The 12,396-nt window shown below is 40.9% G+C and overlaps 1 protein-coding gene and 1 long non-coding RNA gene across 2 annotated transcripts; both read right to left on the bottom strand.

The window, feature by feature from the left end:
• Positions 1-39: 39 nt before the first annotated feature.
• Positions 40-6,671, bottom strand: swi5 (SWI5 homologous recombination repair protein). The gene is made up of 5 exons (XM_010877360.4): positions 6,439-6,671; positions 5,905-5,953; positions 5,707-5,816; positions 3,773-3,867; positions 40-1,515 (listed from the first exon to the last, which is right to left on the bottom strand). Exons 1-5 carry the CDS (start codon positions 6,531-6,533, stop codon positions 1,451-1,453), a joined length of 414 nt encoding a protein of 137 aa, XP_010875662.1. The 5' UTR covers positions 6,534-6,671; the 3' UTR covers positions 40-1,450.
• Positions 6,672-8,451: 1,780 nt separating this feature from the next.
• Positions 8,452-11,524, bottom strand: LOC109616595. The gene is made up of 3 exons (XR_002197789.2): positions 11,479-11,524; positions 10,368-10,533; positions 8,452-8,699 (listed from the first exon to the last, which is right to left on the bottom strand). It is a non-coding gene; the product is annotated as an uncharacterized LOC109616595 (long non-coding RNA).
• Positions 11,525-12,396: the final 872 nt, after the last annotated feature.

Below are 12,396 nucleotides of genomic sequence, written 5' to 3' on the forward strand. Positions count from 1 at the left end.
TGTAAATATACGTATGATACTATTAGTGGGAAACTACTAGTAAAGCTTATAGAAATTGTCCTCTTGCAGCATTTTATTAAGATACATGTGACCAAATAAACACGTAGGCCCAGCATATAAAATATCAATACGTTTCTTACGTAATAATTAGCTTACAAGCATGTAAACGTCAGGCTTTTCCGGTATATATTTCGTAGATTGCTGGTCATTACCAAATCTCTGACTGCATTCAACTGTACTACAACTAGCCTACATAACTGCTAAATTCCCACCTCCCATATGGCTACGAACGAGCAGTATGTGTAAACCATGAGTGACATGCTCTACCACCAAACACATGGTCCAAAGAGGTGGAGCTTGCCGCCGCAGAAATTCTACTGTTAAGGAAATGCGGCCCTTCCGACCAGAGTGCACGGTCGTTTCCACCCGGTAGTGACACGCTCCTACTGTGAGACGCGCGTAAACGCTAATACTCGTAGGTTGGGGGAGATCGGCGTATACAGTCATATCACCACCACCCGATGAGCGTTAGAACTGGACACAACTCGTCAATGCCCATAATAAATCCTTGAATACACTAGGGAGCAGCAGCGTAGTAGGCCTACTTGGCACAATTCGGAATTGGATATGGACCGAGGTGACAGTTTTCAAAGATACATTCCTTTCAAAAGACATGAGAATACTTAGATAACACACATCAGTTCTGATCATTGAATGTTCTGGTCAGTCTTGGCAACACATAAAAGCCACTATATAATCTCTAAACAAAACGCTTGTCAGTTTAACACAGATTATGGCTAACGCCTCTTCTTTGTGGTCTTCAGAACTTTCATCTGCAATAAATTAACTCAAAACACCTGTGCAGAGAGAAATTCAAATCACAATTCAAATGTTGGCACATTTTATACAGCAAAAGTTATCTTTACTGGAAACTTTAACTTGCAAAAAAATAAAATATTGGTGTTATATATATATTGTACATAAATAGAACTTAATTTATACATGAAGCTATTTTTCACAAGCAATTCAGAATACAATTTCTATATTTTGAACATACTATGTATATCAAAAACTTAAATAAATGCATTACTTTCTAATCTGAATGCAATATAAGAGGGGAACAACAATACATTTACAAGTTTAGAGCCTTCCATTAATGTATCTTAGATCTGTGTAAACTCCATCCCTTCAGTCCCTTCTTCAGATGCTGTACATTCATATTCATAGCCCATATTCTTATTGGGTGGATGTGTTTAATAGCAGAGAACTATGTGTGAGTTTTGCTAATTAAATTCACTATACCCATGTAGATCTGTTTTTGGGAAACTTGTTTAGTTCAAACATCACTTAACTTAGGAAACTTTCAGTGAACAGAACGCTTTGTAGCTTTGTGAGTTATTTTTCTCTGTCTTCAGGAGGGGAGGAGCTTAAGATGGGCAGCCACTTTTTCTCAGTCCTCCAGCTCAAGCCCATATTGGCTGTAGAGGTCTCGTGTGGTCACTCCTCTCAGCGCAGCTGCAAGACACACACAAACACACACACAAATCCTGTCAGAAAAATGCAAACCCCACCCATATGACGTTCCATTCAGGAAAAAGCATTCTGAGATGCATTCAGAAAGATTTGCAATATTATTTGAACCCAGGCCAGGTCTGCAACAAACAGACAGAGACAGTTCCAAGCCTGACCCAGGGTCACCAGTCCGTCTGCTCTAGACCCATACTGCCTGCCACCGGCCTCGCCTGCTAGACCCACAGACGACCCACAAAAGAGCAGAGCAGAGTAGAATCAAGTAGGCCACACTGAAAGGCTCTCTTTGTGGAGAGGGAAACTGTAAAAGAATGGCTTTATTACTCTAAAGTTGACAGTGCCGTACTGAAACTAGCTGGAATATAGTCCTTTTCACTTAAGTTAAAGAAGTATAAACTGATTAAAACAAGTTGGAGTTGGAGACAACTAACAGGGTTAATCAGTAATATTATACAAATAATACATGACTCCACTGGAATTATTTAAATAGAATGGAGTTAACACATTTTATTATGACCAATGTACAAGCCATTTTGGTGTAAACACAAAACTAAATGTATTAGCCCAGGCAGTGATGCTGACGGTGGGGACAACCGTGAACGCTGTCCCGGGCCCAGGCCTGGGGGCCATTTGGTTGGCTAATTAATTAGTCAGTCAATGTTAGTATTTAATACTATCGAGAAAGTCACAGTTATTAAACAGAAAATTACACTGATGAAGGGAATCATGTTTTTTCTCTTTGCTGTTTTTTATACAGCGCTATGATTAAACTTTTTTCTGTAAAAATGTTTTTTTCTACCAACTGACAATCAATGATACCCTAACACCAGCGCCAACACAGCTTACTTAAAGCTGCACTATGTAGGATTTCTTGAGTAAAAAAAAACTAAAGTTCAGTGCCAGTGGAATGTCAATATACACTTTTTGGAGCATGCCGCTACTTCCCAGCCAGTTCTGTTCCAGCAATCCCGTTCCAGCCAATCACTCTCTGTGAGGCATACGTTCCTCATTGGGTTATTTTGTGAATGCGCATTTAACCTGGACGATATATTTAGCATTAGTTCGAAATCTCTCTCCCTATGGCATACACTACGAAAATATCAAAGAAGTGAAAGAAGACTCTCTGTAGCTAGCTACCAGAAACCCTAAGCTAACATTAGCAAGGCACATTTATTTTGTGGAACAGGTAATTCCATTTTTAATATTTTTATTTGGAACATCATTCTCTATTGGGCATTGGTGCAGAACCGCTTTCTGACCAGTAAGTAATTTAAAAATGCTTTAATAGTTTTTTTTACAGAAAATAATCCTACACAGTTGCTCAGAACGAGGAGCAAAGAAATTGAAGGACAAATTTAAGAGATCATCTAAATGTGTAGCACTTAAGTAGTGCTGATTGTGACTGAGTAGGTTATGAATTGAAAATATGTGCCATAATAAATTACCTGGGTTAAAAACAAATGGATTTGAATGTGACCTAGTTATTAATTAAATCATTAAACAATAAAACATTTGACCTGTTCTATGGACAGTAATATCATTACTATTTATTTATTTTTTGGCCGGAGGTTTGGGTCCTAAATGTTAAATTCTGTCGTGGGCCTTTGGATTCCTGTCGGTATCACTGAGCCCAGGAAATGTCTTACATTGATTTATCCTCCCCTCCTACTTTTGTGATGCCCCATTTGCATGTTGGCCCTTGTCATATCAACTGTTCAGCAGGTTAGAGAGAGTCAATGTTTGAGATGTATCCTCCAATGAGCATCACGCCAAGACATACTGCTTCTTATTACACAAATCGCTTCGGGAGGACATTTTTGCACACAGGGGAACACATTCTCTTGCCAACAAACACAATAAAGCCCACATGCCCCCGATCTACCACAAGGAGTCACTAGAGCGCCACATCCACTCCAGGCGGTATTGAAACGATTTGAGCCACCCTTTGCTGGACCACAGGATTTGTATGCTGCGACCAGCAATAGAAATTCATTTTATTTTCAGATACAATGTCTTTTTGGTCTTAGCTGTGGAACATTTGGAGCTAACAGTTTTAATGTTGAAAGATCTCAAATTAGATTCTGGCCCCCCCAACCATCTACAAAAATCAGCTTTATTTATTTAGCTACCCCTGTGTTAAAACAAATGGAATAAATGTTTTACTTAATGTGAGGGACAAAAAGCTTCCACCCAGGTTTGGTTCCGCAGGCTGACTGTTGCAGATCCCTAGTGTTGGCCTTACCTATCCTACCTACAAGTGATTGTCCAATGTCCTTGATGTCATTATACTCATGCAGCAGATCAATGTGCTGCTCCAACTCCTCAACTCTGATCCCACTGTTAATATACAGACATTACAGACATTAATTTAAAAAACAGTTTTTACAAACACACATTTCAGGATTATCACAATAACTTATTACATTCAATGTCCTATCCTTAAATATCAGCTCCAAACCTAGCCTTACCTTTAAATTCTAAGCTCACAGAATGGTACCTTGTAGGGACTGGCGAAATCTCAGTTCAGTAAACAAGTACATATTTAAACTTTAAATATATGTTTTGTTGTTTTGGCTCTGTACACCAGGAAATTGGATTTGAAATCAAACAATGACTAAGAAGTGCAAAATGTCAGCTTAAATGTTAGGATATTTACATCCATAAACTGTGAACCATCTAGGAATTATATCTTGTTTTATATAGTGTATTTTTGATTGACTCTCCTCCATTTTAGGGGACCAAAATTGAACAAATCAACATAATAATAATAATGAATAATCTTAAAGTTGTCATAATACATGGTTGCAACTCATTCGCATTCAATGACTGCCGGAGGACTCATGAACATGAACAATTATATTTTCATTTTGTCTTCTTACCCCATTGCAGTAACGAGTACCACCCTGAAAATATCAACAACCAGACGCTGGGTTATATACCCTGATGACGCACTGCCAGGCCTGTATGCAGCAATCTGTAGTTTCTGTTTATTTTGGGGCATTTATGGTTTCTGATTTGTCTTCAGCAAGTGAAACACATACTCAATTGGATTCAGGTCAGGTGACAGTTAAGAACATTCCATTTTTGGGCTCTGAAGAACTTAGCTGTGTTTGTGTTCATTGTCTGGCTGCCAGGTGAAGTTCCATCCAGTTAGTTTCAGGGATGTGGTTGCATCTGAGCAGACACACTTCAGAATTCATTCTACCGCAGCTCTCAGAAATGACATCATCAATAAAGCAGCTAAGTTCCAGTGGCAGCCATACGTCTTAAAACTCAGCACCCCCTCCACCCTAATTCACAGATAAGTTGATGGCCTGTTCCTTTTTGTCTTTCCTCATGCCATAACTCTGATACGTGTTAATATTTTTCTCGTCTATCCAAAATATATTTTTCTTGAACTATACAAGCTGTTTTAAAAATATTTTTAGGCCATTTGATTTTTGAGGCTATGGGGCCTACCTGCCAAGTGGTTAAAACAGGCTGACCACGCCTACTTCCTCGAAAGGGTTCCTGATCTGTCGGACAGTTGTTTTGTATCTTTACTATGGTGAAAATGTTTTGGTCATCCACCACAGAGTTCTTGGTGCTGCTTAATACACCAAACAGTTGATTTTGAAATGCCTCATGTTTTGTTTGTGTCTCTGATCAATTTATTCGGAAATGTCCTGCATCATGATGGCCAGCTTGACTTGAACTATTAATTCTTTGGTCTCTGTGTTGTCAGACACCAGCAAACAACTACAAATGCAAAGCACTAATGATGCAAACACACTTAACTGATAAGTGCCCAAATACTTTTGGTGCCCTTAAATGGAGGTACATGTTTTTTCAAATAGTTCATCCAATATGGATTCTTATCCCCTCCAAATAAAGCCTAAAGTCTGTACTTCAACCCCGCCATCTTTACATCAATTAAAAAGGTGCTTAAATACAGAGCAAATACAAAAGAAAACTGTCACACTCCAAATACCTATGGACTGCAATTGTCATTTTTTTTACTAGCCTTGTGTGGATTTACGGTCAGGTTAATAAAATGTGAACACAGACACATTTTTCTAACCACATGGGGACCAGAAAATCACATAAACACATTCCCTATTCCCTAAATTCTACGCATGAACTTAACCTAACCCTAACTATTGGAGTCTGTTCAACCAAATCCCCACTTGGACGCACTCTTTCTCCAGCAGTGTAATCTCAGCATCTAACTCTGCCCGTCTTTTCTTCAGTTCCTCTATCTCGTCTTTAGGGTCAGAAGGGCCAGTAGGCCCACTGGGGGTCTGGACCTGAGGAAAGACCGGTACTATGATGATGCCAAAATGTGTGCATGCATTTGTGTCATCCACAAAAGGGACTGCACATTGATATACTTACAGGTGATTTAAAGCTGGAATGGACTTTTTTGCATCTTGAGTATGGTGTCCTATGGGTGAAAATAGATCCTATTACTGATAATCTCCATACATTATGTTAATATCTACACATGGTCTCATAGTCTGCCCAGGTTATCTGGTATGTTATTCCAGAAATTACTAATACTCAAAAGTTTCATCATATTCATTACACACTTCTCTTTAGCACCGCCGCCATACACAATAGTGTTAATTTAATGGGGTTGTTTTATTCTTTCCCATTTATAAGTCGACCGACATTACTTGCTGCGCCATCATTGAAGTCATACATTTTGAACACTTGTACCAAAATTGGTTAAATAAGTAGGTTATAGCTCAGTGTTTTAAATAAGCAACCTTTTCGATAACTTTGGAAGCCTGTATTTTGCAACAAGTTTCGGAATAGCAATCTCTTAATATTGTGCCTTTTAAAACCAGTATCCGATCCCTTCATGCGAAAGTATACTATTAACGTGCACAGTTAACTTGTAATTGTGTGCAAGACAGTTGTTTATACCGTTTATGAGACCCGTTTGCTGTCGAAAGGTCCTTCCTCTTCGGTGTCAACAATGGGACACTGTCACATATTTCAGTATTTGGTTTTGTATCCATAACGCTTACGATTGATAGCAAAATAAAATGGCAAATTATACAAAGGAAAGAAAGTTTAAAAAAAAACTGATATGTACAGATATCGCTGATCGCTTTCCCCAGTTAATTTCTGTACTTGTTAGGTTTCCCGCGCTAACAAAACATAAGGGCATATACACTGAATTTTCATTGGACCTCAGCATAATATTGGTGACGTGAAACTTCACTATATTATCGCTAGGTGGCAGGACTAACCTATTTTACTTACCTGAAGCCTGCCCATCAGCGAGGAATTAGGTTCATGGACAGTTCTAAAACAAGTTATACCTCGTTCAATTAAGAAAAATCATTGCATCATAAAAATTGTGACTGAAAGTTTTCTATTTTTTGCAATGACTTATAGCAGGTGTTTTTATTTTCAGCAATTTCTTTCTATCCTTGGTGATTCCTTTGAGTACCAAGCAATTGAATGATGTTGACCTACTGAGAAAAACACGTTTTAACGTCTTTAGACGTTAATAAACGATGTAGTGGGTCTGCACTAAAAAAGTTGCAGGATGCTATTTCAGTTGTTTTAAAAAAAATCCCCCCAGAAATCATTGGAACATCTTAATTTTACCAGTAAGAAGTATTTACATGGTCATGTCATGTGCTTACAGAGGTTGCTGTTTAATAAATAGCTCTGTAAGTAAACTCAGTCATACCACTTATAAAATTGCTGATGGATGGTCAGATTCATGACATAATGTGGTGTTGGCACCTGGAACGGAATGAACTGTCTTACTTCATGGTTCACATGGCAATAATCAAAAGAGAGAGATTTGGTTTTTAAAAAGTAAACATAAAGATGTTTTTAAAAAATTGCAGTCCATTCTGCAAGCCCCCTGGAGTTATGCTTTATTTATCAGCAGTTACACAAAGAGGAGTGTGCTGGATAAAAAATTCAAAGAGGCACATAGCCTGTATCTCTTTTTAGATATCAGGGGATCACAAACACATGTGCTAATGGTCTGCAGTGGGCTCTCTGGGTCCGACACTGGGATCATAATGCAAGGTGTACGTGTGTGAAGGAAGGCATATGTGTATGAGTACATACGTATGTGTGTGACCTTGCCATGCATGTGTTTGCGAGTGCAGTACGCCTGTGTGTGTGTGTGTGTGTGTGTGTGTGTGTGTGTGTGTGTGTGTGTGTGTGTGTAAGGGGGTTTTCACCAGTTACTTTCTCCATGCACTCTGGAACATTCTATCAGTACATTATATATACTGAGTCCGTCATGGTTGCCATGCTTTCTTTAGCTGCTAAAACTGGGTCTATAACTCAACACGTTCTGAGGTGTTCTGTTCTGTAGATGTCCTTCTCAGCCTGAGGTGCAAACAGAAAGACAGGCTGACTGAAGTTGAACAATCAATACACCCTTTATAAATCCTTCCTCAAGCTCACAAACACCAGGATAGGAGGTTAAAAGGTGATGAAACCATACAAGTTTGTTGGCTATGTAAAGAAAGAAACATTAGCACTTTGTTTCCTAGTTTTTTATTTCTCAAGCTTTATCTAATATTTGTTGTGTAACAGAAAGGCTTAAAAGAAAATAGAACATGTATCTTCCAGGTACATTGGAGTCTCTTTTCCCCCAGTAGTTTTGAATTTGTATTCTTTCAGGTCCATTAATGTTTTTTACTAATTACGGTACATTGGTGGTATTGCTAAAAATAGTGCTTCTTTTTTTGGTACATTAAGTTTTATTCTTTCAAGTACAGTAGAGATAGTTACTGTATATATTGTATAATCCTTTATTGATAAAATGTACTACCAGAGGTGTTGTACTAAGTTCAATGGATGTAAACAAAAAAACAATTTTATATAAATGTTTGTGTTTAAATAATCTGAGTACTACTCAGCACCCAAGTAGTCATCAGATTATAACATCAGGCACAAAGACATGTCCTTTCCTTCTCGTCGTGGCTCCAGGCATCAATCCCAAGACACCCTAAGATACAGAAGGAGTAGTAGAGAAAGAGGAGAGGCAGAGGCGTTGGCTCCACTGACAGCTAGGTTGAACTCCATCATGTTCATAATTTATGATGTCATCTCCCCCTCTGCACTGCATCTAAACACCACTTCCCTGGTATTAGTGCCAAAGATCATAAAGTAGACGGCAGACACTACCGCTGCTCTCCACTGGGACACTGGGATGGACAGAGAGGAGTGAGATCGAGATGGGGGGTGGGAGAGAGTAGGAGTCAAGAGAGCACAAAAGTGAATGAGCGAGTGAAAGAACAAGGAGAGGGTGTGGGTAAGAGAGAGAGGGAATGTAAGTCAGAGGGTCTAAGTGAGAGAGGCCTGATTCATGTCATAAAACACTGATACTCTTCCACAAGCTGGGGAAAAGCTATGCTGTCCCGGGTGGATGCACAGCCACCCATTATGGTCTTGAATTATTCAAACATTGCACAGATTTCCTTCTTTTTCATTGCAGGTTCAGGGAAGCATTTAAATCACTCTGACCATGCGCGCGCACACACACACACACACACACACACACACGGACACCCACACACGGACACATGTCACTGGAGACTAATTTAGGGATTCCTGACTCTCAATTTGTTTTTCAGGGTTGCATTATTTGGATGTAAAATGTCCTTAAGTGGTGGACTAACCTTCGCTCTGAGACGTCCCTGATCTGGCCATACTTTAAATTGTGTTTGCAGAGGCTTCAGTGTCTGTGGACACAACTCTGTCAAAGTAGCTCCTGGTTCTATTAACAATCAACCAAACCAATACCTTTAATACAGACCCTTTCCCCTGGAATTCCAAAACCTGACCAAGCTAACAACATCATAAATGTCCCCATGTGCAGTGGTTTGCATAAGTATTCATGTCCCTTTTCACATTTTGTTGCATTGCAACATTGGAATAAATGGATTTGTGATTGCCTGTCAACACAATGAAAAGCATCAGAGAAATGTGATATGTTATAAAATAACGAAACTGTAGATGTGGAACATCTGCAGAGCAATGAGTGAATAGATGTTGTGAAGATATTATGAAGCGAAGTGACTTGATGTGGCCACAATACGAGTCATGAGACCAGGGTAAAATATCAGTTACGATCACAGACTGTGCCACCCTGGGGTCTCAAGATGTGTATAGGCTTTCGGTCAGCTTGTTCCCCAGTTAAGGAAAGACAACCAGCAGACACAAACGGAGCATAGACAGGATCCGGTTGAACTAATGGTGAGTCAAATCGGGATGTCGGACGAGCCACAGACTGCACTAAACTCACGCTTGTTTTAGGGGGTGGTGACAATGACTGTTTTGGCTTGCTTTTTAGAACTGGACAGTCCGCAATCATATGACCACCCAGTGGCAGTGAAAACATTCACGAGTTTCGCGCAAAGGCGTTGTTGGAAAAATGACTCGAAGGAGGCCCCTAAGACATAATCGATTGGCCTTCGGAACAAGGAGCACCAATCACAGTTTTCATCTGCCAACACTGCTGCCTGGGCCAACGTCACCAACTTCTGTTCATTTAGATGAACTACAAGCCTGGCAAACTCAACAAATGTACAGTGAGAGGGCTTTTTGTGGTTCCTGAAGCGCTGCCTATACGCTCCAGGCACCAACTCATAAGCACGCAACACAGTCCCCTTAACTATGTCATACTGCAAATTGTCTTCCAAGGAGAGAGCAGCTACAACCTCCTGGGCTTTACAAGACAATTTACATTGTAACAGGAGGGGCCACTCCTCCTGTGGCCGTTGCGGAGCAGCAGCCACATGCACAAATGTAGAGAAGTAGGAACCCACCTCAGACTCACGAAAGGGCCACACCAATACAATGTTCTTGCTTACCTCAAACTGGGCCTGCTGATGGGTAGGTTGAGACGATGCACTGAAGCCCACCTCCAGCTCCAGCTGTCAGAGTCTCACCTCTTGGTCCATCTCCATTCGTCTGATTTTAGATGAATGGAGACTCTTTTGCTGTTCCATCTCCAAAAGAGCCAGCCTCAGCTTCAACCTAGCGGACCCATCCGAACCATTGGAAACAGGAAACAACGGGTCGAATCGGGACAACGTAAAGGGGGTATGAGCAGCCCCTTCCTCCGGGCCATCCTCCGACTTGGCATCGGAAGGACCACCCGTCTCCTCTCCTGAGGAGACAGAATGCGCTTTTCCACCAAACCTTCCCTGACTAGCACCACAAGCTCAGCTTTACGGGCCTGCTTAGGGACGGGGAGCCGGTAATGGTCAGCTATGGCATTAAGATCTGCCTTCCGCAAACCTCCCAACCGGCCAACAGAGGGCGCTTCAATGAACATGGAGACAGAAGAACCAGCCATGATGCACACAGCAGCCTACTGAACAAACAAGTGACTATGAATCTATACAAAACACAATTATAAAAAAAACGACACAAAACACCTAAACTCACGTCACTTACCACCACGCCTTGACACCACCCACAGAGAGCCAGAGCAACAGGGTACTATGGATCTAAAATCCCAGAAGAGCCCCCACCATGTTACGAACGCCTTCCAGGGGAGGGAACGCAACATTACCATCCCGTGGAGTGGGAGAAGGAATGGGGTTATAGGTGAGTGTGACAGCCAACGGAGGCATTGTACACAGGGATTTATTAATTCCCCAGAACACACAGTAAAATGGGACGGAACCTGGACGGAACCAAAGCAAAGAAAGCAAAGGTTAAAGTAACCCCTCACCTATCTTACCTGCCTATGTGCTACTTACCTAACTAAGCGCCAACTGGTGCACTAACCAAAATACAGGGGGTGGTCCACCCAGATCTTACCTAGTGTGTATTGACATTCAGAACACTACGGGTGATATTTGCCCAGGGGCATCTTGCCTACACACTCCCAAGGTGCATCCCCCCGGGAACAAACTCCAACTCGAAATCAAAACAGAACTCTAAGAAGGGGTAACAAACACACCAAAAACAAACCTCACAGGTGGCACATCCATGGGACACAAAAACACAACACCATTCAAGGGCAGAGAGCAACATGAGTGGAAATCAACAGGGCTCTTATACAGCTGAGGGAAGGATGGGATTGGTTGACGAGAACTGGATCCAGCTGGGTGCAATAACAGGAGGGGGGGTCATTTAAGAGTGGGAGATGAGCGTGACTGGCGTCACCTGTAAAGAGCAGACACAGAACAGAACCCCCACACGTACAAACACAAACCAACAGAGAACTGGGGGATGTAACAAAGATAAAACATTTTATGAAGTTCATATATCGATATTTGTGGAGGAAAAGTGTGTTAACAAGCACTTGGCCCAGGGATGACCAGTCATGATTTCCATTTTCTGCCAACACCTAAATGCATACAGGTAGGCCATGGGATTCTGCTTGTTCTGGACCTCAGAAAAGTGAGATCATTGATTAACATCGGCTGCTGATAACATACATTTTAAGATAAGATTGCAGGTGTTCATCCTAGTTTGTTTATAAATATTGCGTTTAGAATATGAATCGCTGTTGGCCCTAGTAACTGCCGGTTCTGTTCTCGTCAGTAAAACGTGTGCCAGTGTTTACGTTTGCTCATGTGCATGCGGATCCCAGGGATTTCGAAGGTGGGTATATTTGGAGGCTGCAAGTCAGGACATCACTTAGTATGGGGCGTTCCTGAATATTAAGCTACGCCCATTGTCGTTTGCCATTGGTCTGTTATTTTTTTTTAGAGGGATGGTTTATCCAAAATTCATCTTTTTCTGAAGTAGATGTTCCAGAAGGCACATAGAGTTATTTTTTTCAAACAATCCATTATTCAGCTCTGACCCAGTCTGTAATTAGCGTTATTAGCATCGTCCAAATTCATGAATGGAAACAGTTCGTACCGCTATCGCAAAGTTGCA

The sequence above is a fragment of the Esox lucius genome, chromosome 14 (genome assembly GCF_011004845.1).
Source record: "Esox lucius isolate fEsoLuc1 chromosome 14, fEsoLuc1.pri, whole genome shotgun sequence".
Lineage (NCBI taxonomy): Eukaryota > Metazoa > Chordata > Actinopteri > Esociformes > Esocidae > Esox > Esox lucius.